Source organism: Brachyhypopomus gauderio, unplaced genomic scaffold (genome assembly GCF_052324685.1).
Source record: "Brachyhypopomus gauderio isolate BG-103 unplaced genomic scaffold, BGAUD_0.2 sc122, whole genome shotgun sequence".
Lineage (NCBI taxonomy): Eukaryota > Metazoa > Chordata > Actinopteri > Gymnotiformes > Hypopomidae > Brachyhypopomus > Brachyhypopomus gauderio.
The window spans coordinates 119,006-145,053 of record NW_027506943.1 but is presented as its reverse complement, the minus strand read 5'-3'; the positions used below and the strand labels follow the sequence as shown (position 1 = coordinate 145,053).

General features: G+C 52.3%; 1 protein-coding gene across 1 annotated transcript in view; it reads left to right on the top strand.

Moving 5' to 3' along the window:
* pard3bb (par-3 family cell polarity regulator beta b) overlaps positions 1–26,048 on the top strand; it is a 155,427-nt gene that overhangs the window by 68,515 nt on the left and 60,864 nt on the right. The window contains exons 12-16 of the mRNA XM_076993770.1: positions 1,511–1,601; positions 2,268–2,368; positions 9,082–9,126; positions 18,224–18,442; positions 21,582–21,801. Of these exons, the coding sequence (XP_076849885.1) occupies positions 1,511–1,601; positions 2,268–2,368; positions 9,082–9,126; positions 18,224–18,442; positions 21,582–21,801 (676 nt within the window). The remainder of the gene's footprint in view (positions 1–1,510; positions 1,602–2,267; positions 2,369–9,081; positions 9,127–18,223; positions 18,443–21,581; positions 21,802–26,048) is intronic.

The following is a 26,048-nucleotide window of genomic DNA, read 5'->3' as shown; positions in this document are numbered from 1 at the left end:
CTCCTCCCCATAACACCCAGCCATAGAGCAGTTCACCTCCCCATAACACCCAGCCATAGAGCAGTTCACCTCCCCATAACACCCAGCCACAGAGCAGCTCACCTCCCCATACCACCCAGCCATAGAGCAGCTCACCTCCCCATAACACCCAGCCATAGAGCAGCTCACCTCCCCATAACATTCAGCCATAGAGCAGCTCACCTCCCCATAACACCCAGCCACAGAGCAGCTCACCTCCCCATAACACCCAGCCACAGAGCAGCTCACCTCCCCATAACACCCAGCCACAGAGCAGCTCACCTCCCCATAACACCCAGCCATATCCACTTACCCAACACGCATCCCAGTACAGGTTTCATCTTACATGCTGAAAACAAGCCCCTGCTAAGTAACGTTGGCTAAATCCCTTATTCCTGCCCACCTCATGAACATTTATGATATGCGTTTGTTAAGAAATGTTCATTAAGGTTTTCTTTTTCTTTTTGCTGTCATTAGACGTCAGGCATCCCTGGTAATAGATGAAATTTCCATTTGAGTTCACAGAGAAGGTTGCTTTGATGTCTGGGAATTCTAAGCATTTGCTGTCATTCCTATATCACTGAACTGCAGACAAAGGCCTCCGTGAGTGTTGAGCGTGCATATGAGATGTGTAACCAAGCAGGTTGGCCTCAAATTTATTTTGCTTTCCTTTGGATCCAATGAATGAAAAACAAAATCATGCATGTGGACTTGTGTGCATGCGTGCACACACCCACAGAGAGGGAGAGATAGATAGAGAGAGAGGGTGAAAGAGAGAGAGAGATAGGGAGAGAGAGAGCAGAATTTGTTCAATGCCGTTTCTTCGTTAGGACCCTGGTGTGTAGGTCCTCCCTGTTGCTGGCTAGAGTGGAGCAATTCGCTAATGACTTTAGAGCAAATGTGACCCTAGCTGAGCAAACAGTCTCTCTATCTTTCTCTTCACAATGTTACTCTCCATCACCCCCACAACCTTCATTTCCTTATTTATTACTCCGCCATAGCTGCCACTGCCACTATAGAGACTTGCTAAACACAGCATATATCAGACACACACACACACACACACACACACACACACACACACACACACACAAATGCTTGCCTTTTCCAGCTTAACTAAGCTTAGTGTTTTATTGCCATTAACAGTGGATGATCATTAGGAGTGTGAGTGGTGATTGCAGCGATGTGGGCGTTGGTAATGGCCCTGGCTCTACGCCCGTCTCTACGCCCGTCTCTCTCCCAGGGTAGCGGCCGGGCGCTCACCTGTCTCCCCGCCCTATCTGACCCCACTGGCCTTTGCTTCAGTTAGGCTGCATAATAACCCGATGCAGTTCACTGTATGGCACTAATGATGCTTCTCTCTCTCTCTCTCTCTCTCTCTCTCTCTCTCTCTCTCTCTCTCTCTGTGTGTGTGTGTGTGTGTGTGTGTGTGTGTGTGTGTGTGTGTGTGTGTGTGTGTGGCGCGCGCGCGCGCGCCCCATTCTTTTACCAGTGTCAAATGGAGGTTATGGCGAAGAAGCTTGGAGTCCCTATAGGCAGAGCACAGACACACACGGTGGTTTGAACCATCACTCCCCTCAGAGGTAACATGTTTCTGAGAAGATATTTTAGTTCTCTTCTGTGTAGTTTTCTGTGCCACACCATATGGTTCAATACCAATTGTTGAAATTAATTTAGAAAACGAATGTCAGTATGCCATTCAGGTGTGTGTGTGTGTGTGTGTGTGTGTGTGTGTGTGTGTGTGTGTGTGTGTGTGTGTGTACATCTTAATATATCTCCTTGGGGAGCAAATGTCATTTGAAAAACTAAAAGAACGAATTTATTTATTTTTGGTTACTGAGGTTAAAGGTAGGGTTATGTGTAGGTGAAGCACTCATTAGCTACTGTAATCATTGTCAATGGAAGTTCCCTACAAGGATAGTAAACTAGACGTGTGTGTGTGTGTGTGTGTGTGTGTGTGTGTGTGTGTGTGTGTGTGTGTGTGTGTGTGTGGTGCGTGTGTGTGTGTGTGTGTGTGCTTGCAGATGGGTGTGTGTGACTGAGCATGTGTGTGCATCTTAAGTGAATACAGTTTACCACCAGGAAATGTCTTTCAGTTATAGTTACATTTTGTCTTTGATTTTCTTTGTATTTGTTCGAATCGCTTTCTCGTTTTGTCATAATGAGAATTTTGATCAGTATTTGAGTGCGTGTTCCTTCACATGCACGACTAAGTCCTGTACATGTGCTCATGTGTCCGCACACGTCAGTGAGGAGTGGGAGGCTGCTCTTCATCCCGCTGGGAGCCCGGGGCCCGGCATCCCGACCGAACCGCACAACCACGTCAAATCCTCCAAGAGCATGGACCTGGGTAAGACTCCGCCCCTCATGGGCAGCTGCCACACCAACCAGTGGAGCATGAACTATGTGGAGTGATGTGGAGATGTGGGGAGTGATGTGGAGTGATGGGGAGTGATTGGGAATGATGTGCAGAGATGGGGAGTGATGTGGGGAGAGGGGGAGTGATGTGGAGAGAGGGGAAATGATGGGGAGTGATGTGGGGAGTGATGGGGGTGATGTGGAGATATGGAGAGTGATGGGGAGTGATGGAGAGTGATGGGGTGTGATGGAGAGTGATGGGGTGATGTGGAGATATGGAGAGTGATGGGGAGTGATGTGGAGATATGGAGAGTGATGGGGGTGATGTGGAGATATGGAGAGTGATGGGGAGTGATGTGCAGAGATGGGGAGTGATGTGGAGAGAGGGGAAATGATGGGGAGTGATGTGGAGTGATGGGGAGTGATGTGGAGTGATGTGGAGAGAGGGGAAATGATGGGGAGTGATGTGGAGTGATGGGGAGTGATGTGCAGAGATGGGGAGTGATGTGATGAGAGGGGGAGTGATGTGGAGTGATGTGGAGAGAGGGGAAATGATGGGGAGTGATGGAGAGTGATGGGGTGATGTGGAGATATGGGGAGTGATGTGGAGAGAGGGGGAGTGATGTGGAGATATGGAGAGTGATGGGGGTGATGTGGAGATATGGAGAGTGATGGGGGTGATGTGGAGATATGGAGAGTGATGGGGAGTGATGTGGAGAGAGGGGGAGTGATGTGGAGAGAGGGGGAGTGATGTGGAGAGAGGGGGAGTGATGTGGAGATATGGAGAGTGATGGGGGTGATGTGGAGATATGGAGAGTGATGGAGAGTGATGGGGGTGATGTGGAGATATGGAGAGTGATGGAGAGTGATGGGGGTGATGTGGAGATATGGAGAGTGATGGGGAGTGATGTGGAGAGAGGGGGAGTGATGTGGAGAGAGGGGGAGTGATGTGGAGAGATGGGGAGTGATGTGGAGAGAGGGGGAGTGATGTGGAGATATGGAGAGTGATGGGGGTGATGTGGAGATATGGGGAGTGATGGGGGTGATGTGGAGATATGGAGAGTGATGGAGAGTGATGTGGAGAGAGGGGGAGTGATGTGGAGAAAGGGGGAGTGATGTGGAGAGAGGGGGAGTGATGTGGAGAGAGGGGGAGTGATGTGGAGAGATGGGGAAGTGCCCACACTGGCAAAACAGCCACCAGCGCTTGGAGCTGCCATGGGTGCCACCATGTATGTGCTCCTTCAGGGCAAAAACACCCGTTCAGGCGCCCCGGCTGTGTGAGTCTGGATCTGTGCAGCTCGAGTGTGGGTCTTTGCATCTCTAGCTGTCTGTCTATGTATATCTGTTTATCCATGTATCCGTCTGTCTGTCATATCTATGTATTTATCCATGTATCCGTCTGTCTGTCTTATCTATTTATCCATGAATCTGTCTGTCTGTCTTATCTATATTTATCCATGAATCTGTCTGTCTTATCTATGTATATCTATTTATCCATGTATCTGTCTGTCTGTCTTATCTATGTATATCTATGTATCTGTCTGTCTGTCTATTGATGTATATCTATTTATCCATGTATCTGTCTGTCTATCTATTTATGTATATATATTTATCTGTATCTGTCTGTCTGTCTTATCTATTTATGAAAGAGAATAAGAATCCGATAGCACTCCGAACGCTGCAGTAATCTGGTTTTGATATGAAACAGACAGTGGCTGTACTAAGTGCATGTTAGGAGACAGATCAATGCTCATCCTCTCCATAATGTGATTCATCTGTGTTCCGCGTTCACATCTCGTCCCAAAAATCAAATAACGGGGCCTCTTTCCTGGACACACGGCCTGCAGACGCAAACCAAATCTGTGTCACATGATGGCGTTTTAACAAATACTTGTGAATGTATTAGGGTCCTTTATTTAATAGAGGGCTGATGGTTCGGCTCTCTGGTGACCGTGGTGACCGTCGCTATGGAGGGCTACACAATGAGCAGACGAATCAGTCTTGCATTCCAATTTTGCACAGCGTAGAAAAAGCCACTATAATTTGATTCAGTGTGCAGGTATGAAATTGGATGTCTTTGATATGGGTGCTATGATATTAATAATACATAATCCATTTAAAAAAAAAAAAGATTGTTATGGTTCTTGTGGAACGGAATGTATGAATTGTGTTTTAAATGAAGTTTTTAGGGGGGGAGCCTGCTCCTGTCTGTGTTGTTGTGGGGTCTTGAACCCGAGCTTGGAGCGCCCCGCCTCGGGCCTTCTCTCTGGTGTCAAAGCCCTGCAGGCATGCAGACAGAAGCCCAGGGAGGAGACCCTGTAGAGTGGGTTTAGGTTACCCCCCCCCCCGCGTAATGGCTGGGCTTGCCTTTACTGTGTGGGTCGTTTGTCCTCGAAAAGTCTTCCGGTGGAACAGTGCAACACCGTGTCGCGTCTGCCTTGACCCGCAACCCTGGCACCTTCATCACCATCATCATTTTTGGCTTGCACAGTCTCACACTTGAGCAAGCTTTGAGATATCAGCCCATAAAAACACATCCAAACTAAATGCCATCAGCATCATTTAAAATGGTAGCGTGATGTGTATGATTAGTTAAGAGTGGAGCTGAGAGAACAGCCATCTTGCTTTCCCATCATGAAGTGCTGGCCAGTCTCTCCCATCATGCAGTGCGGGCCAGTCTCTCCCATCATGCAGTGCGGGCCAGTCTCTCCCATCATGCAGTGCGGGCGAGTCAGCCCTCGTTTAGGCAAGTAGATTCATCCTTATCCATCGCACAATTAGTGCTTTGGTTTGCAGTCACATAAACAGTTAGGCCTAACTGAACACTTCATCGGCCCTCCCTCAGCGGTGCGGTGGGTAAGGGCTGTTTAATCAAAGGCCTGATACTGTGATGGTGCACCAGGGACTACTGATTTGGTGCCATGTGTCTACTTTAGCTGTGCTGTTTAATAGTTTTCTAAGCACAGGGTTAACCAGCTATCACTTCGAAAGCAAGCATGAACTGTTCCAGAGAGCCTGCTGGAAAAAGCTCTTTACTGCCTTTGAGTCTGTCAGAGTGGTCGTATTTGGCCAGTACTTACGCGCAGCCTCAGGTGTGTGCGGCTTGCGTGGGCTGATGGGTGGTTCCGTGGACCGCAGTCCTTCACCAAGGGCGCGTCCCGAGTGTTGGTGTGGAGAGGAGATGGGAGCAGGCACGCCTCCCGTCTGGGGGAGAGGACCGGAGCAGGAGAGCTACATGAGGGAGGTGGTGCAGGAGCGGATGAGGTGAGGGAGAGGTGGAGACTGGAGGGGGGTGAGAGAGGGAGGGAGGGAGAGGTGGAGAAAGAGAGGAGGGAGGGAGAGAGACAGCACTGCCAGGTCATTGCCTCAAAGAGGAGAAAGAGGCAGAGTGAACCAGAAATGAAATGTCGCCTCCTGCAAGTCATTTTCTGTCCAGATTTGATAGGTGTGATGGCTCTAAAAATTGAATGCGCACCATGAAAATTGAACACTGTAGCACATTTTCAGATATTAGCTAAGGCTGACCCTATTAGATCTCCTTTTCCCCCACCGCACACCGAATGAGGGATATTTCACTCCGCTAAAACACTGCATGCAGCAGAATTTCAATTACACTTCATTAGTTTTTCCTCACGTGGTAATGTGATGTTCCTGTAGGAGCCACGCACACAACCGATTGGATTTCTTTGCTTATTGCTCTCTCTCTGTCTCAGAGTCTCTCTGTCTCCGAGTCTCTCTGTCTCCCTCGGACTCCCTCCCAGTATCTCTCTCTGTCTCTCACCCCCCAACCCTCCTCCCTCTCCCCATACACACAGTTGATTAGAATGAGGCTCGAGGAGGTATTAGGACTCGTCGTGTCTGAGTTGTGAGCCCTGTCACCTGAATGAGAGCGGGTTCCTACCCGTGCCCGAATTTACTAACGAGAACGCAGAGTCCTGATGAGCTATTACAATGCAACTGATTTCATAAACCGAAGCGGTGCTCTTCACCACCGCGGCCACGACATTGTTCTTTAATGATAGCGCGTGCCTCCCTGTTATTGGACATTTGGGTCATGTGATTAAAGTGTAGTTCAGGATGCAGTGTGCGGGCGGTCCTGCACAGCCTTATGAAAGAACCCTTCAGCCGAATACACGTATGGGAAAGGCAATAGAAGACCGTGTATGTTTCTTCAGTTCCTTTGATCAGAAGCTGCCCTAAATGGTGGTCTTTCATCTGTGTGTGGGGGTCAAAGGCCAGAGTGGGATGTTCTCCAGAGTTTTTCTTCTCCCCATCGGGGTGGGTGCCCAGGCGGTTGATGAGAGCGGCCCGTTTTCGGGGAGTTAATGCCTACATTATTCATTGACCTATTTTTGTATTGTCTCCACTTGTCTCTGTGGAATGTGCAGAATTAGATTTAGGAAGGCTAGAGAACAGCATTACCTCGACTCTGTTTAAAGAGAAGCCCGAGACCAAATGGAATAACACGATCGTGTTGCCCGTAGAGAATGGTTTCTAAAGTCCAGCCAGTTTGCATATGAATACTGTGTGTGTGTGTGTGTGTGTGTGTGTGTGTGTGTGTGTGTGTGTGTGTGTGTGTGTGTGTGTGCGATACACATCCATGTATCTCTTCAAAATGTGTTTATGGTGTGATTCCTTTTTCTGGCCATTAGGATGTTTGGACTTGTTTTTGGAAACGTTAGCCTTGTTTTTCCCCCTGTTGTTTCCAATGTTTTTTCCCTGTAAGCTGATTGGCCAGCTTACAGTACGTGTGGTACTGCCCCTTTGTCGTGTAGCCCAGTAGCGCGTTGTTTCCTGCCCCGCGTCTGCGTACGGCTGTGCCGGAACACACCGGTATCAAGGCTCCGACCGCTGCGGCCCTGGGTGTTTTACGTTCACACGTACAGGTTTACCTGCACGACGTGCAGGCAGCAGGGGCAAAGACGCAGCAACAACGTGATTTCCCTAGAGGGGATGAATCCAGTGCCCTGGTGGCGGCCTCGCTAGTGCTGTATACCCTAGTGCTGTATACGCTAGTACTGTATACCCTAGTGCTGTATACGCTAGTACTGTATACCCTAGTGCTGTATACGCTAGTGCTGTATACCCTAGTGCTGTATACGCTAGTACTGTATACCCTAGTGCTGTATACACTAGCGCTGTATACGCTAGTACTGTATACCCTAGTGCTGTATACACTAGCGCTGTATACCCTAGCGCTGTATACGCTAGCGCTGTATACGCTAGTGCTGTATACCCTAGTGCTGTATACGCTAGTACTGTATACCCTAGTGCTGTATACGCTAGTACTGTATACCCTAGTGCTGTATACGCTAGTGCTGTATACCCTAGTGCTGTATACGCTAGTACTGTATACCCTAGTGCTGTATACACTAGCGCTGTATACGCTAGTACTGTATACCCTAGTGCTGTATACACTAGCGCTGTATACCCTAGCGCTGTATACCCTAGCGCTGTATACCCTAGCGCTGTATACGCTAGCGCTGTATACGCTAGTGCTGTAGACGCTAGTGCTGTATACGCTAGTGCTGTATACGCTAGTGCTGTATACGCTAGTGCTGTATACGCTAGCGCGTGAGGAGGTTTGCATTGGCACCGCGCTCCCCCTTTTCTCCCTTGGTGGAAATTAACCTCATGGCAGACGCAAACGTGTGATTTCAGAGAGATTGCGGCGTAATGAAAAGCGTTTCTTTCGCCGCAGTCCCTTGCTGCTGTGAGCTCTCTGGCAGGTTCCACTCCCCCGTTTAAATCCCGCGGATTAGCCGAGCCGTCACTGCCCAGATTTACCACTGGGCGTTTGTCGCAGGGCCCAGACGCCCGTAGCGGGCCGACTGGCTCCATGCCTGGATGACACAGTCTCGGCCACTTTTTATTCCCACCGTGGTGATCTCTAAATGACGTGAGGTAACACCGGGCAAACGGGGCACTAGCTAATGAAAACCATGCGAAGCCTCCAGCTCAGGGCTGTGTGTTCTCCTCCCCCCAGCCCTCTTTAGCCAGCGGGCTGCTGTTCTTGGAGGGAGCCGCCTCTCACCGCCAGATTCTGCACACTGCGCGATTCACTCGCCGCCCGCGTCTGCAAGCCGATCCATTTTCCACTTTTATTTTCCGCGGATAAACGCGGCGGGCTTGCGGTTAGCGCCCGCGCGTCTGCTGGGGCTCAGCTGTACCCGACCGCAGCCTCCCAATGAAAGCAGAGCCGCGCTTCAGGAGCCACGCCCCATCCTCCGCCCTCCAAGAGCCCCGCCTTCCAGGAGCCCCGCCCCCTCCCCGCCCTCCAGCACGTGTACGCCTGCTTCACCCACAGTTCTGTTGCTAGAACATTGCCAGAGGAGCCCAGGAAGGCGTTGGAGTGTGGGGACAGGGTTGTATCACACACCTCCGTTAGCGCCTCACCCTGAATAACAGCATGCGCTTCTGTAAAGATGGAGAGATCTCAAAATGGCGGCTCCTCAAGGCAAGAGAGGCCGTTGGCCTGCACTCATCTTGTGGAGGTGCGAGGAGGACGACCGCACACGCGACTTGGGCGTCTCGTCGGGGCAGATGCCTTCGTGCGTCTGCTCTGATCAGCAGGCCCGCAGCTGGCCGTGTGTGTGTGTCATTAGCGGTCGTTAAAACGTAACCCGAGTGTGGGCACACTTTCCCCCTAATATCTCTCTTTTTCTCTCTCCCTCCCTCTCTCTCCTTTTTTTTTTTTTTTTTTAGTTGCAGATGAAAGCAACGTGGGAGCCTTAGCAGGGCAAAGGTCAGGTATGGAATGCGTGCGCACGCACACACGGTCACGCACACAATCACGCACACAAACAGCTGGGCCCAGACAGCCGCCTCCTGCCCTGTTGACGGAGGTCTTCCATGCACACTGATGCTGATGGATGTGCACTAGTGCCCCAGCGCTACAGATGGGAGCGGGCTGGAAACAGCGCCCCCTGGCTGGGCCCACATCTGCGGCTACCCACAGTCCTCTGGAGCTCTCGCCCCCCACCTGGCGTGCCTGCGTACACACTGCTTACTGTTAGAGCAGCCACACACGGAGAACAACCGCAGGGCTTTATACAGGCGGTTTATCACCACCACAGCAGAACAGACGTGCTCAGTGGATTGTTGTTGAGTCCCGGACTCTTAAGGATTGGTTTGATGGTGTGTGTGTGTGTGTGTGTGTGTGTGTGTGTGTGTGTGCGCGCGCGCGCCAGAGTGACTGTGTTTATTTCCAGTATTCTTGCCTCGTGGCTGCTTCGTCAGCTCACCTTGTGTGTGTGTGTGTGTGTGTGTGTGTGTGTGTGTGTGTGTGTGTGTGTGGCCCTCAAGCTGATGGAGCAGCTTTTTGCCAGATGCTTGCTCACCTCTCCTCATTCCTCCATCTCTTTCCATCCCTCCTTCCCTCTCGTCCTCCGCAGACGGGAATGCCCCTCGGGGCCCGGCTGTCGTTCCAGTTAAACGGGGGATGAGATGGCAGAGATGAAGGAGTGGAAGGAGAGAAGGCCGCAGGGCTCACTCCTCTCATCGGCATCTCTCCTCTCTCACAGACAGCTCTGCTGCACAGGGAGGCTCCCTCTCCCATCATGCATTTCTGCTGTTACAAGCCCTCTCAGCCCACGTCTGGCACCTGACCTGTCCCGTAGTCATGGACCTGTTCGGCCCGGCTGCCTTCGGCGTACTCGTAGCTGCGTCCAAACGGGACAGCCTGCCAGTCTACGTTGCTGTTCTTTACCAGGTCTTCCGTAGACGCTCTCGGCTCTTCAGGAAGCACTGAGCCTGTAGGCTTTACTGCTTGCGTTCTAGCTGTTTGGAGCTAATTTTTAAAGCAGTCTTATGTCGCGCGACGTCTCGACGCGTCTCCAGGACGGCAGGCCTTTGACGAATGGCTCGCGGTCTGCGTTTGGCGCGCGTGATTTTTCTCCACGCGTGCAGCTGGGAGGCTCTGGGTAATGCGTTTAATAAAACACGCGGCTCTCCTGCGGCTCTACTGATGCTCACACTGATGTTTATTGACAGGCCGCCGAAGGCTTTGCTGACTGGGTGGGTTTCAGAGGGGCCTGGCACACACAACACCCCCTGAATGACTCTTCATGGGCTTGGACATATTTAATTAGCTGGATGGTCTTAAGAGCCCTGGCTTTGTGCTTTTAATCTACCTAAAACCTCTCCAGTACTATGGCCCACTCTCTCTCTCTGTCTCTCTCTCTCTCTCTCTCTCTCTCTCTCTCTCTACTTCCTTCTCTCCTTTCCCTCCTTCTTTCTCTTTCCCTATCTCTCGCTGTTAGTGTGTCTCTCTCTCTTTCTCTCTCTCTGTCTCCCTCCCTCTCTCGGCCCCACTCTCTGCACTCTCTGCTCCGTTCGTGCCCACAAATCATGTGACATCTATCCACAGAATCCAATTTCCATCAAAACTGTAAAATCTCTCTGTGAAAGCACCCAGCTCAGAGTGGTCACACTGGACAAGAACCAAGCCCTGTAGCCTCCTCACTGAGAGAGCTTTTAGCCCAGGGCACCAGGAATCTGATGAAGCTACCACCTGTGTGTGTGTATACGTCTCATTAATGTCTCGTGAATGTCTCATGAATGTCTCGGGGCCTGCTGGTGGACGGCTGTCCCTCCTGCAGCGTTGCTGCGTCCAAATGGTCCTGCTTTCTGTAGCAGAAAATGACTCCCCGGGCTGGGCGCTGGGCACTGTGTTTGTTGGGTGTAGTGTGTGTCCCCCACTCTGCTGGGGAGGGATGGGATTAGCAGGCAGATGGGCGTCTCTCTCCCCTCCCATCACTACTACTGCAGCTTCTCATTAGAACAGGGGCGTGGGTGTGGGTGTGTGTGTGGGTGTGGGTGTGTGTGGTGTGTGTGTGTGTGTGTGTGTGTGTGTGTGTGTGTGTGTGTGTGTGTGTGGGTGTGTGTGTGTGTGTGTGTGTGTGTGTGTGTGTGTGTGTGTGTGTGTGTGTGTGTGTGTGTGTGTGGCTGCATGTGTGAGTATTGCTCAGTGCTGGATGCATGGAGAGTGTGAGCAGTACCAGATATCCCAGCCTTCCTGAGACGGGTGGCCATTCCTAGAGATCTGGGCCTCACTGTATTACACACACACACACACACACACATTACCCTCACTCTTTCTGCCCCTTCCCTCCTCTTTCTGTCTCACTCTCTCTGCCTCTTGTTCCTCTTTCTTTGCCTTTGCAGCTTTGTTCCTCTGTTGCCTCTCCCTCTCTCCTTCTCTCCTTCTCTCCCTCTCTCACTCTTCCACTCTCTGACTTTACTTTCTGTTCATCCCTTCCAAGAAGCTCCTTTTCTCCTCAGTGGTGTGTGGTGGTGATGAAGCACAGCTGAAGGAGTGAGATGAGGCTGAGATCATTTTACCCCTTTAAAACTTCAGTTCTTCAGCCTCTCTCTCTCTCTCTCTCTCCCTCTCTCTCTCTCTCCCTCCCTCTCTCTCTCTCCCTCTCTCCCTCTCTCTCTCTCTCTCCCTCCCTCTCTCTCCCTCCCTCTCTCTCTCTCTCTCTCTCTCTCTCTCTCTCTCTCTCTCTCTCTCTCTCTCTCTCCCTCCCCAAACCATCTGGGTTTTGGGGTAAAGTGAAACCGAGCCGCCGCCAGCAGCGTAGTGCGAATGTGGCACAACTGCAAAGCACCCTGGGAATTGCGGTCTCTCTACATGCTACGTGCTCTGCCTCCATGGCCGTGGAAAGTACCCGCCGCTCGCCAGGAGCCCGACCGCCGTTCGCGGAAAAAACGAGGGCCCGTCTGTTCCCCCCTTCTCTGTTCCCCCCTTCTCTCTCTCCTCATACGTGGCGGCACAACGTCGCCCTTTTTCGCACCGAGGCTTAGAGCGGACTAGACGCCCACGCTGGCCTGAGAAACACGCCGTGAACGCGTTCCTCCTGTAAATCAGGGGAGGCGTTTACACACAAAATAAAATCAATGTGCTACCCGTGTACGAGTCCAGGGCTTTGGCTCACTGCTGGGTCTCCTATAAAACATTGCAGCCCTCTCGTCTTAGCACCAAACACCCTTTGATTCAGTATTGGGGTTATACAAGGAGAGGAACCAACGTTTGACGCCCAGGGCTGGGAGGAGAGTGGATCAAGGGGCCTGTGAGGGAGGTGCAAACCAGGCGTGAATAACAGAGAAGAATTTACTGAAGCATCTGAGGAAGACGTTGGTTGTTGGTCAGTGTCTCTGTGTCTTTAGGCTGACCCAGTCAGACAGGGTCAACCCGGCCTCCAGAAACACCATGGCACATGACAGAGCCTGGGTTAGTGAGTCCAGTAGAGGCCAAACCCGTCTGTTTCCCCACAGCTAATGGGAGTTCATGTCTCCCATGAGACTGAGGGCAGATCTGTATTACCTGTATTATCTGTAAGGACCACCAGTAAATCACAGGCCATTTCCAGCTCCCAGATCCTCATTCACATTCAAGTACTCCAGGTGCTCACCTGGTATTATGGGTGGGACGAGATCTCCACCGCCAGCTCCACCAAAGTGGCGGGGCTGAAGATGCTGAAAGTGTTGTGTGAAACGGCGGCACCGCCCCAGTCCTCCAGAACCTTCTGTAGGTTCTGCGACCTGATCTGGGCCGGCGTCCTGCTGTCATGCGGTAGTGTGTTGCTAAGAGCCTCGGCTTGCTGAGCGGTGTAATTGGACACATGATGAATGGCCGGACACCTCTGGCCTGGACGTGGCGTGGACCTGGTGCTGCTGACTGAAGGGTCCATCACGCTCCACCTCCACCTCTCTCTCTCTCCACCTCCACCTCTCTCTCCCCCTCCACCTCTCCCTCTCTCCACCTCTCTCTCTCCCCCTCCACCTCACTCTCTCTCCCCCTCCATCTCCACCTCCCTCTCCACCTCCCTCTCCACCTCTCTCTCTCTCCCTCTCCACCTCTCTCTCTCTCCCTCTCCACCTCTCCTTCTCTCTCCCTCCACCTCTCTCTCTCTCCCTCTCCACCTCTCCCTCTCTCTCCCTCCACCTCTCTCTCTCTCCCTCTCCACCTCTCCCTCTCTCTCCCCCTCTACCTCTCTCCCCTCTCTCTCCCTCCACCTCTCTCTCTCTCCCTCTCCACCTCTCCCTCTCTCCCCCTCTACCTCTCTCTCCCTCTCTCTCTCTCCCTCCACCTCTCTCTCTCTCCCTCTCCACCTCTCCCTCTCTCCCCCTCTACCTCTCTCTCCCTCTCTCTCCCTCCACCTCTCCCTCTCTCTCCCTCCACCTCTCTCTCTCTCCCTCCCCTCCTCCACCTCCATCTTCCTCTCCACAGCACCGTCTCTTGATAGATGATCAAATGCTCTGCTCAGATAACAGCTAGGACCACGCAGCCATCACCCAGGATGGAGGGTTCGTCCAGTCACTGCACATTTAATATGGCGAACGGCCCAGGAGTGTCTGTGCTCAGGAGTGTCTGTGCTCAGGAGTGTCTGTGCTCAGGAGTGTCTGTGCTCAGGAGTGTCTGTGCTCAGGAGTGTCTGTCCTCAGGAGTGTCTGTCCTCAGGAGTGTCTGTGCCCAGGAGTGTCTGTGCCCAGGAGTGTCTGTCCTCAGGAGTGTCTGTCCTCAGGAGTGTCTGTCCTCAGGAGTGTCTGTACCCAGGAGTGTCTGTGCTCAGGGGAAAGACTCGCTCGGCACCGCCTGTTCATTTCCATTTCCAGGGCCGAGTTACGTTTGATTCCGATTGGCCAGTGGAGTCATGGTCCCTCGCGGGGACGTGGCCGGAGCGCAAGCAGCTCCTTTTGAAATAGTCCGAGGCGAGAGGGGGGCGAGGGGGGCGAGGGGGGTGGGGGGCCCCGAGGGGCGGAGGAAGGGGCGGAGAAAGCGTGTGCTCCCCTCCCCTCCCCGCCCGGCTGGAGAGAGCCGTCTGAGGTTCGCCTCGCCGCTCCAAACACACCAGGCCAGGAATTTCTGTGGAAATAAATAAGTGCCTGTCGCTAAGAAACAGGAGACCACCAAAGTCTGAGAGATGTGTGTGTGTGTGTGTGTGTGTGTGTGTGTGTGTGTGTGTGTGTGTGTGTGTGTGTGTGTGTGAGAGGGAGCATGCACATGTGAGTGCATGCCTGCGTGTGTGTGTGTGTGTGTGTGTCAGTGAAAGATAAACATTTATAAATGTGCGTTTGGTGTGTATGCATGCGTCGCGGGGGAGCATAAATCTTTATGTGAGGCGGGTGAGTCCCGTTCTGCTGCTGCGTCTGGGAGTGCGGAGGAAAAAGAACGGCACTTCAGTCCCTCGTCGCAGTGCTGCGTGTGTGTGTGTGTGTGTGTGTGTGTGTGTGTGTGTGTGTGTGTGTGTGTGTGTGTGTGTGTATTAGAGGGGGGGAGGTGGGTGAAGGCACTCTCTGATAGGTGTGCGATTCTTCGTGCGAGAGATTGATTGTGTGTACGGCCGTGGGGCAGATGAAGGCTCTCTTTCTCTCTCTCTCTCTCTCTCTCTCTCTCTCTCTCTCTCTCTCTCTCTCTCTCTCTCTCTCCCTGCTTTGTGCCTGGATCCATGCTGCAGCCTCCCCAAGATTACCTGCGCTCTGAGTCGGCATTTTACACACCTACACACACAGATATCACTGGTTTGATTGAAAGACAGATGATTGGCTGCTGTGGTCCCCTTGGGATCGGAGCGCGGTGCTCTCTCCCTGCGCTCACGCTCCCACTCTCGCACTGTGTGTGTGTCACCCCGAGGCTGGGCTCTCATCCAGAGCCTCTTCAGTGTCACACGTCCTCTTCTTCACGAGCCGTCCTCCACAGGGGGGAGGTGGGGGGAGCTTGGCCTCTTCCTTCTGCCCCTTTCCCTGTTTTCTCTCCTCTCTCCTCTCTTCTTCTCTTTGCGGTCCTTGAGTGTTTTGTTGTCGGTCTTGGCTCCTCTCCTGCACCACGGCCACGACGCACGCATGCTCCTGCGTTTTGTACAGCGCGGGGCGTGTGTTACGAGGCGGGCCTTCGCGAGCGGCCCGGGGCTCGGTACCGCTGCAGTGCCTGCAGGCACACTCGCTCCCTCGTGTCATTTTTGACTTTGAAAACCAGCGGCGCGCTGCCAGGTCCCCGGGCCCTCCGAGAGCCCGCACGACACACCTGTCCCCTCTCCTCCTCCCTCTCCTCCTCCTGCTCGCCCTCACTCCTCCCCCCCTCACTCTCTCACTCCTTCCCATTTCCCCCTGCTTTTCTTTTCCTTACGTTTCTCTGTTTTTCTTTTTTCCTGCTCTCTCTGCTCAGTCGAGAATGAGGTTGTTGTTTATTTGAGCTGAAGGCCGCCATGTTTGCCTGATTAGGACTGATGGATTCATTTGTCACGTGGAACGCCATCTGTTGTTGTGTGTGCGGCACACGTGTGACTGTGAGCGTGTGCCACGTTCCCAGGTGCACCTTGTTGGTCACACTCCACCAAGTCTTAAATCTGACGATGTCACCTGGTTTATTCCTCTCCCTCTCTTTCTTCTCCTCTTTTTCCTCATGGCTCATTCTCCTCCTTCCTCCTTTCATTGTGTTCCATTGTCCTCCCCAGCGCTGCTGATTGCTGTGGACTCCCTCTCTCCTCTCCTCCCCTCTCCTCTCCCCTCTCCTCTTTCTCCTCGACAGACGCGTGGGGCCAGCTGGGTGAGGGTGAGATTAGTTCCACGCCCGCAGAGCTGGGTGATCATGTCGGCGAGGCCAGGAAGGTCACACGCCTGCACGCTGCCCTGTTTGCTTACCTCTGTCTGAACGAGCTTGAAGCACACTAGCCATTCATCTCCCTCTTCCCACAATGCCCTTCTCTCTCTCTCTCTCTCTCTCTCTCTCTCTCTCTCTGTCTCTCTCTCTCCTGCTTCCTTGGTGGTAGTGACCCCCCATGGCCCGCCGCTCTCCACTAACCCAATAACGGTGCGCTGTAATTACGTGATGCCTTTTAAAAGTCTGCCGCCAGCAATTATCAGAGCCATACATCTCCCTCCCGACCGAGCGTCACATCACTTACCAGCGAGGAAGGACTCCGCCCGTCCCCACAGCCACCAGGCCGAGGGTGTCTGCGCCGGGTCAGAACCCACTCCTGGGGAAGGGGTCAGAACGGAGCTCCTCATGGCGCCTGTCTGATGGTCTGGGGCTCGGGCATAGTGACACGCCTGCTTCTCACTCTGAGGGTCAGGAGTGCACTCGGCAGTGCTCCACGCATCACGGTGTGACATCACAGTGACGGTCGTCCTCTAAAGTCTCTCTGGTTTTCATAGCGGCGGAGCTGCTAGTGGGTCCTGCTCCTGTGCCAGGGCTTGTGCTCCTGCGTCTGCCTCAGTGGGGCCTTTCTGTAAACAGAGAGGCAGCTAGCACTGAGACGGCGTTCCTAACTCACCTCACTACACTCCCTTGTAACACCCGTGTGACGTACACTTGTCCCACATTAACACACTGCAGCAATGAAGCGCACTGTGCTAGTTTGTAATTGCTCATACTTTTCATAAACACACACACACACACACACACACACACACACACACACACACACACACACACACACACACACACAGAGCCTCTCATGAGGACAGCCTGTGTCATAGCTCTCCATGGACTAGCAGTCTTAAAGCTGCTTAATTCTATCAGCCAGTCAGTGGACAGCAGTAATTACATTTGTGACAGGAATTGTGCTCTCGGAGAGAATGTTTCAGTCTGACAGAGCCCTGCTATTTATAACCTTCATTTCACACTAATGCTGCTGGTCGTCCCAGGGCTCTGGCCCCACACCTCCACCTCTCAGGAGCCCAGCTGCACCACCCAGACCTGTCTCACTCAACACTCTTTTCTCTTTCTCTGTGTTTCTTTCTCTCTCTGTCACAACCTTTCTTTCACTATATCATGTCATTTGTCCTTCAAAGTAATGTAACCTTCATTGGAGTCATGACGCGGAGTAGGAACCAGCCTTAATCCTCTACCATGCATTGAGCCTTTATCTGAGGCGATGTAGCAGACAGAGGGCAGGGAATGCAGCGGAGGCTCCGCCCCCCTCCGGCACACCCCGCCCCCCTCCGGCACACCCCGCCCACTCTGAGCTGCTCGCTGTTGCTGTACGTTAATTAGCTCATCAAGCAGCAGACAAAGCCTGTAGTGAAGCCCACCAGTGAAGCCCAGACTTTCCCCTCACGCGTGGACGGAAGGCCCCATTTCAACGGCCGTTAGCGGTGCGGGGGCAGGGCAGAGGGAGGCGCGGGGGCGGGGCAGAGAGGCCGCCCCATTGGGATTCCAGCGGGGCGCGGCGCCTGTCGATGTGACGATTCCCTGATTCATGAGAGCGCGGCGGATGTGCCAGTGCTCGGGCTAACGATTAGCGGGGCGCGGGAGACGCGGCTGGAAGGGAGGAGGCGGAGGAGAGGAAGAAGGGATGGAGAGATAGAGGGAGGAAAGCGAGGTTCTGATTGATGGAGACACTGCTCTCTGGCTCGGTCCCCTCGTTCATCACTCCCTGCAGAGGCGTGGACTTAAAAAGTCATTTTCATAAGAGCAAGACAGCTCGGAGGAGAGTGAGGAAGAGAGAGAGAGAGTTTGAATCTAGGTTTTTCTGATACACATGTGCATTCACTCTGTCTGTCTCTCTTACACACACACACACACACACACACACACACACCAGTCACTGCAGTCCTTATTAACTTTTAACTCAGTCATCAGCTCAGAAAGCCTCGGGGAAATAGCCTAACTATTGACCCCTCCTCCCTCGACGGCACACACGCACCCGAATGACAAACACACTCGCCTGTGATTATAAAAAATCAACAAGGGTCGTTTATTTGTTCGTTACATGTTACATGTTTATTTGTTTATTTGCCTGCAGTCTTTCAATCAAATTACAACATAGTAAGAAAGCTGAAGTAGACCAAAAAAAAAAAACACAAAGTGTCATCCTAACGTCCATGTTGTGTGCTGTCCCAGTGGCGTGTGGAGAGGAGCGCGGGGAGGAACTGGGCCCCACTCTGGGCCTGAAGAAGTCCAGCTCGCTGGAGAGTCTGCAGACGGCAGTGAGGGAGGCCCAGAAACATGACCTGCCCTTCCACAGGCCACGCCCCCACATGGTGAGGGGGCGGGGCTGCAACGAGAGCTTCCGCGCCGCCATCGACAAGTCGTACGACGGGCCGCCCGAGGATGAGGACGGTGGGTGGAGCCGACAGTGAAGGGGAAGCACTCTGGCTTAAACTTAACAATGCAAGCAGTGTGTGTGTGTGTGTGTGTCTGTGTGTGTGTCTGTGTGTGTGTCTGTGTGTGTGTCTGTGTGTGTGTCTGTGTGTGTGTGTGTGTGTGTGTGTGTCTGTGTGTGTGTGTGTGTGTGTGTGTGTATGCGTGCGTGCGTGCGTTGACGGAGTCGGCTACAAGCTTCATTGATTTTGATTATTGTGATTTTTTTTGTACTTATTTGTCATATTGCTAATTGTATGCTGTTCCGTTATGTGTTTATTGGGGGCTGCCTTGAAAGTGAGAAAGGCACTATTTAAAGAAAGTGTATTGTGAATATTATTAAGTTTGCATCTGTGCGTGGTTCAGTGCTGTGTTGATGTGTGTGGCTGGGTGGTGTGATGTGTGTTGTTGCTCCTTCGTGTTAATCTCTGTTCTGTGGTGGTGTGCTTTCTGTGTCGTCATCTGTGTGTTGTGCTGTGTCGTCATCTGTGTGTATTGCTGTGTGTTGTGCTGTTCTGTGTTGCTGTGCTGGGTCGTGATCTGTGTGTATTGCTATGTGTTGTCCTGTGTCGTCATCTGTGTGTTGTCCTGTGTCGTTATCTGTGTGTATTGCTATGTGTTGTGCTGTGTCGTCATCTGTGTGTATTGCTGTGTGTTGTGCTGTTCTGTGTTGCTGTGCTGGGTCGTCATCTGTGTGTATTGCTATGTGTTGTCCTGTGTCGTCATCTGTGTGTTGTGCTGTGTCGTCATCTGTGTGTATTGCTGTGTGTTGTGCTGTTCTGTGTTGCTGTGCTGGGTTTGTCGTGCAGAAAGAGGGAGTAAAATGAGCATCTTTGTCCCTGTCATGTGCTTCCTGTTTCCTAACACCAGTTTAATTGGCCGTCCTGTGAGAGCGGACAGACCACAGACACTGGGGGGGCACGAGAGAGACAGAGAGAGAGAGAGAGAGAGAGAGAGAGAGAGAGAGAGAGAGAGAGACGCAGGGTGGGGTGACAGAACAGAGATGTTGCTCATTATGGTCAGTGTGAACAGGCAGGCTCTGACAGATACGGCACAGCTGAGGAACAGTGGCCTCAAACCAAACAGACACACACACACACACACACACACACACACACACGATTCAGTGTTATTTAATGCACCACAGCCACACACCACCTGTGCCTCCTTCTTACATTTCATGGTGTTCTGTGTGTACATATGAGAATATATTGGTAGAAAATAGAAGCTGAAATCAGGGACAGTGTTTATTTAACTTCTTGCCATGTGTTTACTGATCCTGAGTCAGTTTAATCCTTCTCAGAGGCTAATGTGGTCAACAGGGGCTGATTGTGAATCAGAACTCTTCCTTCTCTGTGGTAATGTGCCTGCAGTTGACCTAATTATGACTGCATATCTTCAAAACAAACTTTGAGAATTAGTTTTCTCATTAACACAAATTATCGGCTTGTTTCTTTTTTTTTTTTTTTTTTCTTCTCTCGTCGACACTGAATTCAGTGTGAACACAGCTGGTGTTTACCAAGATGTGGAGATGGCTGGAGACAGTTCTCTCACGCACATTTGCACACGTGCAGTTACCCCCCCCACCCCATAACACACAAATACACAAAACTGACTAATGTAAACATACCAATACACAGAACATGCAAGTGCAACACATACAGATTCTCAAAACTGACAAATGTAACAGACACAAAAATGCACAAAAGAGAAATAATTTTACACACAAATACACATAAATGTAACACACACACACACACACTAAACTGCTAAATATAACACACACACACAGGTTAAGGCAACACTAGCAGTGATGGGAACAGTAATGATGCTCAGAGTTCCTGTCGTTACCAACCATGCTTGGTGCTGTTAAACCTTCCGTGCATGTGTGTGCGCATGCGTGTGTGTGTGCGTGCGTGTGTGTGTACGATAGCATTTGTTCTCTCACGCCTTGTGTGTGTGCGTGCGTGTGTGTGCGTGTGTGTGTGTGTGTGCAGGCGTCCATGTATAGGGATTAGGAGTGTGATTCCCCATAGCAGTACAGTCAGGAAACAACAGATCCTAACAGACCATGCGTGACCCAGAACCTCTTAATAACCCTCCTTCCATTAAACACCAGCTCTCATCACGTGTCATACATCAGTATGGAGGGCCAATAAAAGGAGAATTACAGGAAGGATTTGGTTTGCTTTGAAATGGTTTCCACTGGATTCCTTTGAACTCCGTGCGGCTCAATTTGGGCTTTGATAAACCCGTGCGTTGCGACGGCAGGTACTGCTCCCTCAGCTCTGCGAGCGCTGTTGTCTGGACTCCTCCCCCTTATGACTCTTTGAGCGGCTTTGTGTGCTGCGTGGCGAGAATTCTAGCAGCGGCCGGGCTCTCCGTCTCGACTGAAGGCTGATGGGGCTTGGCGGGGAGGGTGGGGCTTGGCAGGTGGGCGGGGTTTGGCGGGGAGGGTGGGGCTTGGCAGGTGGGCGGGGTTTGGCGGGGAGCGACCCGCTCTGAGGATACTCCATGCGAGCACCGACGCTTCCCGCACACGTTCTGTTCTGTTCTGCTCCCGAGTTCTCCCTTGCGTGGTCCTCTTTAAACTTGGTCATGGTGCTGACGGTTCCAACTGAACAGGCTTAAGTGGAGAAGAGCGCGTCAGTGATCTGTTATTACCACTCACCGGACTGACGCATGCGAGCCTTGCCCTCGAAGAGCTTCATAACCGAGACCGTCCAAGCCGTGTAGCCTGGCGGTTCTTTGTGCTGCATGTCTGGACCCGAGGCAGCGTGGGTGTCTGATGAAGAGAAGATGAAGACAGCTCTCTCCTCGTGGGTCAGACATCCTGTGAATCAGACACCTGTTCCAGGAGCTTCTTAGCATCTGTTTACAGGAGAGGGGTAGTGGACCCATTCTGGGTCTTGGCTAGTTTTGGCTGACAAGCTATTGATGAATGTGCATTTGTTGTCCTGTGTTTGATTTTAAAGAGGTTCCTAACAGCTCAGGTGTTGCCAGAGTGTTGATTCGGGAAACAATAAAACATACTGTATGCTATATATGTTTATTATTTTATGACACACTCTCTCTCTCTCTCTCTCTCTCTCTCTCTCTCTCTCTCTCTCTCTGTTAGATGAGGGTTCAGAGGTGAGCTCGGGGCGAGAGACACCTGCTAGCGGTTCCTCGCGCCAGGGCGTGGGTGACAACGACGACAGCAAGAAAGACAAGAAGAAGAAAGGCAAAAACAAGAAGAAGGAGAAGCTGAGAAGCAAAGGAAAGGAGAAGATGAGGGCGGAGGAGGCCCTTGAGGAGCCTGAGAAGAAGACCAAGAAGAAAGGCTTTGGACTGCTGAGGTACTTCCTGCTCCTGTGAGCTTGCGCCGTCATGGAATGCGTGGGGGTTCTGGGCTAAGGTGCACAGTAGGCCCGAGCCTGCGGCCAACATTACTGGGCACAAATTACAACGGGTAAGGCCATGGGCACTTGTGTGTGTGTGTGTGTGTGTGTGTGTGTGTGTGTGTGTGTGTGTGTGTGTGTGTGTGTGTGTGTGTGTGTGTGTGTGTACGACTGCTGTTAAACGGAGCAGTCAGCCTTGGGCTCCATATGGCATGTTGTCTGGGTGTCAGGGTGTCCGAGTGCCCCGTGCCCGCTGCCAGGGCTAATCTCTGGCGTGAAGGGGCACCAGAGCCAGCACCTGCCCGCGCACCGTCTGCCCGCTCCCGTCCGGAGGGCGGGGCCACCAACTGTGGCGCCGGACAGACACATGGCTGAATCGGCGAATCAGAGCATGGGTGTCCCGGCAGGCTCCGCCTAACGGGCAATTAGTTTTTTAATTGTTTTAATTTGGCCGGCTGCTGGGAGAGGAGAGAAACTGCACTGTTGCCATGACGCACACTACGTACTCCAACAGAGATAGACACACACACACACACACTTCGTACTCCAGCAGAGATAGACACACACACACACACACACACACACACACACTCTACGTACTCCAGCAGAGATAGACACACACACACACACACGTACACATACACACACACACACACACTACGTACTCCAGCAGAGATACACACACACATACACACACACGTACACACACACACACACACACACACACACACACACACACACACACACACACTATGTACTCCAGCAGAGATAGACACACACACACACACACTACGTACTCCAGCAGAGATAGACACACACATACACACACACGTACACACACACTACGTACTCCAGCAGAGATAGACACACACACGTACACACACACACACACACACTACGTACTCCAGCAGAGATAGACACACATACACACACACACACACACTACATACTCCAGCAGAGATAGACACACATACACACACACACTACATACTCCAGCAGAGATAGACACACACACACACGTGTACACACACACACGTACACATACACATACACACACACACACAGTAGTAGAAAGAAAGTCTTTTGGCATAAGTGACCCAGACTGGGAGAGAGAAAGGAGGTTCTACCTGCGCCCACCATGCTTGAATCTGCCTGAGATCCTGCACAGGGCCCGGGGTCTAGGGTCTGGGGTGTGGGGTGTGGGGTTGGGGTGTGGGGTCTAGGGTGTGGGGTCTAGGGTGTGGGGTCTGGGGTGTGGGGTGTGGGGTTGGGGTGTGGGGTCTAGGGTCTGGGGTGTGGGGTCTGGGGTGTGGGGTCTGGGTCTGGGGTTGGGGTGTGGGGTCTAGGGTCTGGGGTGTGGGGTATAGGGTGTGGTGTCTAGGGTCTGGGGTGTGGGTGTGGGGTCTAGGGTCTGGGGTGTGGGGTCTAGGGTCTGGGGTGTGGGTGTGGGGTCTAGGGTGTGGGGTGTGGAGTCTAGGGTGTGGGGTCTAGGGTCTGGGGTGTGGGGTCTAGGGTGTGGGGTCTAGGGTGTGGGGTGTGGGGTCTAGGGTGTGGGGTCTAGGGTGTGGGGTGTGGGGTCTAGGGTCTGGGGTTGGGGTGTGGGGTCTGGGGTTGGGGTGTGGGGTCTAGGGTCTGGGGTGTGGGGTCTAGGGTGTGGGGTCTGGGGTTGGGGTGTGGGGTCTAGGGTGTGGGGTCTAGGGTCTGGGGTGTGGGGTCTAGGGTGTGGGGTCTAGGGTGTGGGGTTGGGGTGTGGGGTCTAGGGTGTGGGGTCTAGGGTCTGGGGTGTGGGGTTGGGGTGTGGGGTCTAGGGTGTGGGGTCTAGGGTCTGGGGTGTGGGGTTGGGGTGTGGGGTCTAGGGTCTGGGGTGTGGGGTCTAGGGTCTGGGGTCTGGGGGCACTGCTCCTTCACATCAGCCTGGGTCTTTCTCAAGGTGAACCCTCCTTACTCTTCAGACAGATTTAGTGAGAATGTCCTGCTAATCTGATTTAGTCTGATTCTACCCCATTCTCCCTCTCTCTCTCCCTTTCTCTCTCTCTCTCTCTCTCTCTCTCTCCCTCTCTCTCTCTTCCTCTGGAGAGAGATAGCCAAGTTGCCCATCATGGCTAGCCCCTCCATCACTGTTCCATCATTCTAATGTGGCATGTTGTTGTGTGCTGATAAGCAGCCCTGGCCAGCTCTGTCATTGCTTCCTGGCCTGTGGGACGGTGGGATGGTGGGGAACGCATGTTTCATGCGGGTAATTGCAGCACGACAAGAAACAGGGATTAAAGGGGGGATTGGTCTGAGGCCGGGTGTGGCCGGATGTAACCGAAATGGGTCCTCACTCTGCTGTGCCTGCTACTACGGCCTCCACAGCAAAACTCCCCAAGGTCACTGTTCCAAAGGTCACTGGAAACGTTCATAGACAGGCTATGAACGCCTCTACGCCTGCCCCTCTGCCCCTGGCCGTGTTCCCAGTCTGTCTTTAGTGAAGGACAGGTCCCCCCTCTGTGGGTCTTCTCCCCAGGGTCTCTGCGCTCCACGGTCACCTCGTGGTGGACGTCCCCATGTTAATGGTGGCCCCCTCGTGTGATCCCCGCCATGGTGGACTCCGCCTCCACTCCGACATGGCTCCGCCCCCACGTAATCTGGCCAGCGAGAGGAACCGTCGGGCGCGGCGGTGGCCGAGAGCAGCAGGACGTCTGTGCGTCGGCCCGAGGGAGGTGGTGTGACGTCCTGTAGCGTGGCGATAAGGGGGAGACAATGAGGAGGAACGTGGCCTAATGCTCAGGCCTACACACACACACACACACACACACACACACACACACACACACACACACACACACACAGCAGCGGCACGCCTCCCTCGTCCAGCTCAGTCAGAGGATCTGTGCTGGCTAGAAAATGGGCATGTTAAAGGAACTGACTGGATAATAGGTCTCAGAATAACACTGATGTACACACAGCCAGTGGTGTGTGTGAGCTTTACCCAGAGGCCCTGCTGGACAGATGCTTGGTCTCTTTTTCATTTTGTGTGTGCGCTTGTGCGTGTGTGTGTGTGTGTGTGTGTGTGTGTGTGTGTGTGTGTGTGTGTGTGTGTGTCTTTGCACACACACGCTTGTTCCTGATGTATTTGAGTAGCTCTGTGCATTAGATGAACAATTGTACACACACATTAGACCCAGTGGTGGACAGTGTCACTGTTAATGGTAGCAGAGCAAAAAACTATTTTATTACTGGGCACAGGTGATTTGTATCCAGCACAAAGTGTCCCTGTTTGCAGTAGTTTATGAGTGAGGGTATCAGCTATCTGGCAATAGTCCATGTGTCCTTGTGTTCAGCAAACCAATTACATGCTGTGTTTGTATGGGAGGATTCAGCTCCACCAAACAGGGTAAAAAAAGTACTTGCAATTACAACACACACGTACATGTTTTAGTAGCTTTTTTGTGTGGTTACGTAGTAGCTTGTCTGTGTGTTTATGTACAAGTATGTATGTATACATTGTACATGTGTGCTTTATATGCAGGTATTTTTTTGTGTGTTTGTGACAAACTTTTGTCTGATGTGCGAGTGCATGGGTGTGCATGTGGTTATGGTGTGTGTGTGTGTGTGGTAAAGAACAGGTATAGCCCCAGGTGGTGGATGGCAGCCATTAAGATGTTTTACATCCTGTGGCCAGATGGGGAACTGAAAGACCTGCCAAATATCTCTCATTCACACACACACACACACACACACACACACACACACACACACACACACACACACACACACACACACACACACACACACACACACAACTTCACTGTTGTGTCTGGGATCAGAATTCAAATCCAAATATTTTGCCAACCTTTTTGTGTGTTGACACATTTTCCAGACTCCTTACACTCCTGTATGTGAGGGTGGTGTCCTGCACACGCAGAGACCCCAGCGCTGCTGAACCTCACTGCCAAAGCCCGGCTCATTACGGAGATAGAGATCACAACATCAGACCTGAATGCACCTACACCCAGCAGCCAACTTTCCCAACAGAGCAAGTCTCTGTGAAACAGAGCAACTTTAAATGCTTCCAGATTATTGCTTACGATAAAGCCCTTTATCTCAACAACTCGACGGCATGTTATCAAAAGTGAAATATTACGTAATTAAGCATAATGTACAGTGATTGAGTATAATTGCCACTCCTCAATGCCTCCTTTCTCCCAACACATTAAAAAGGC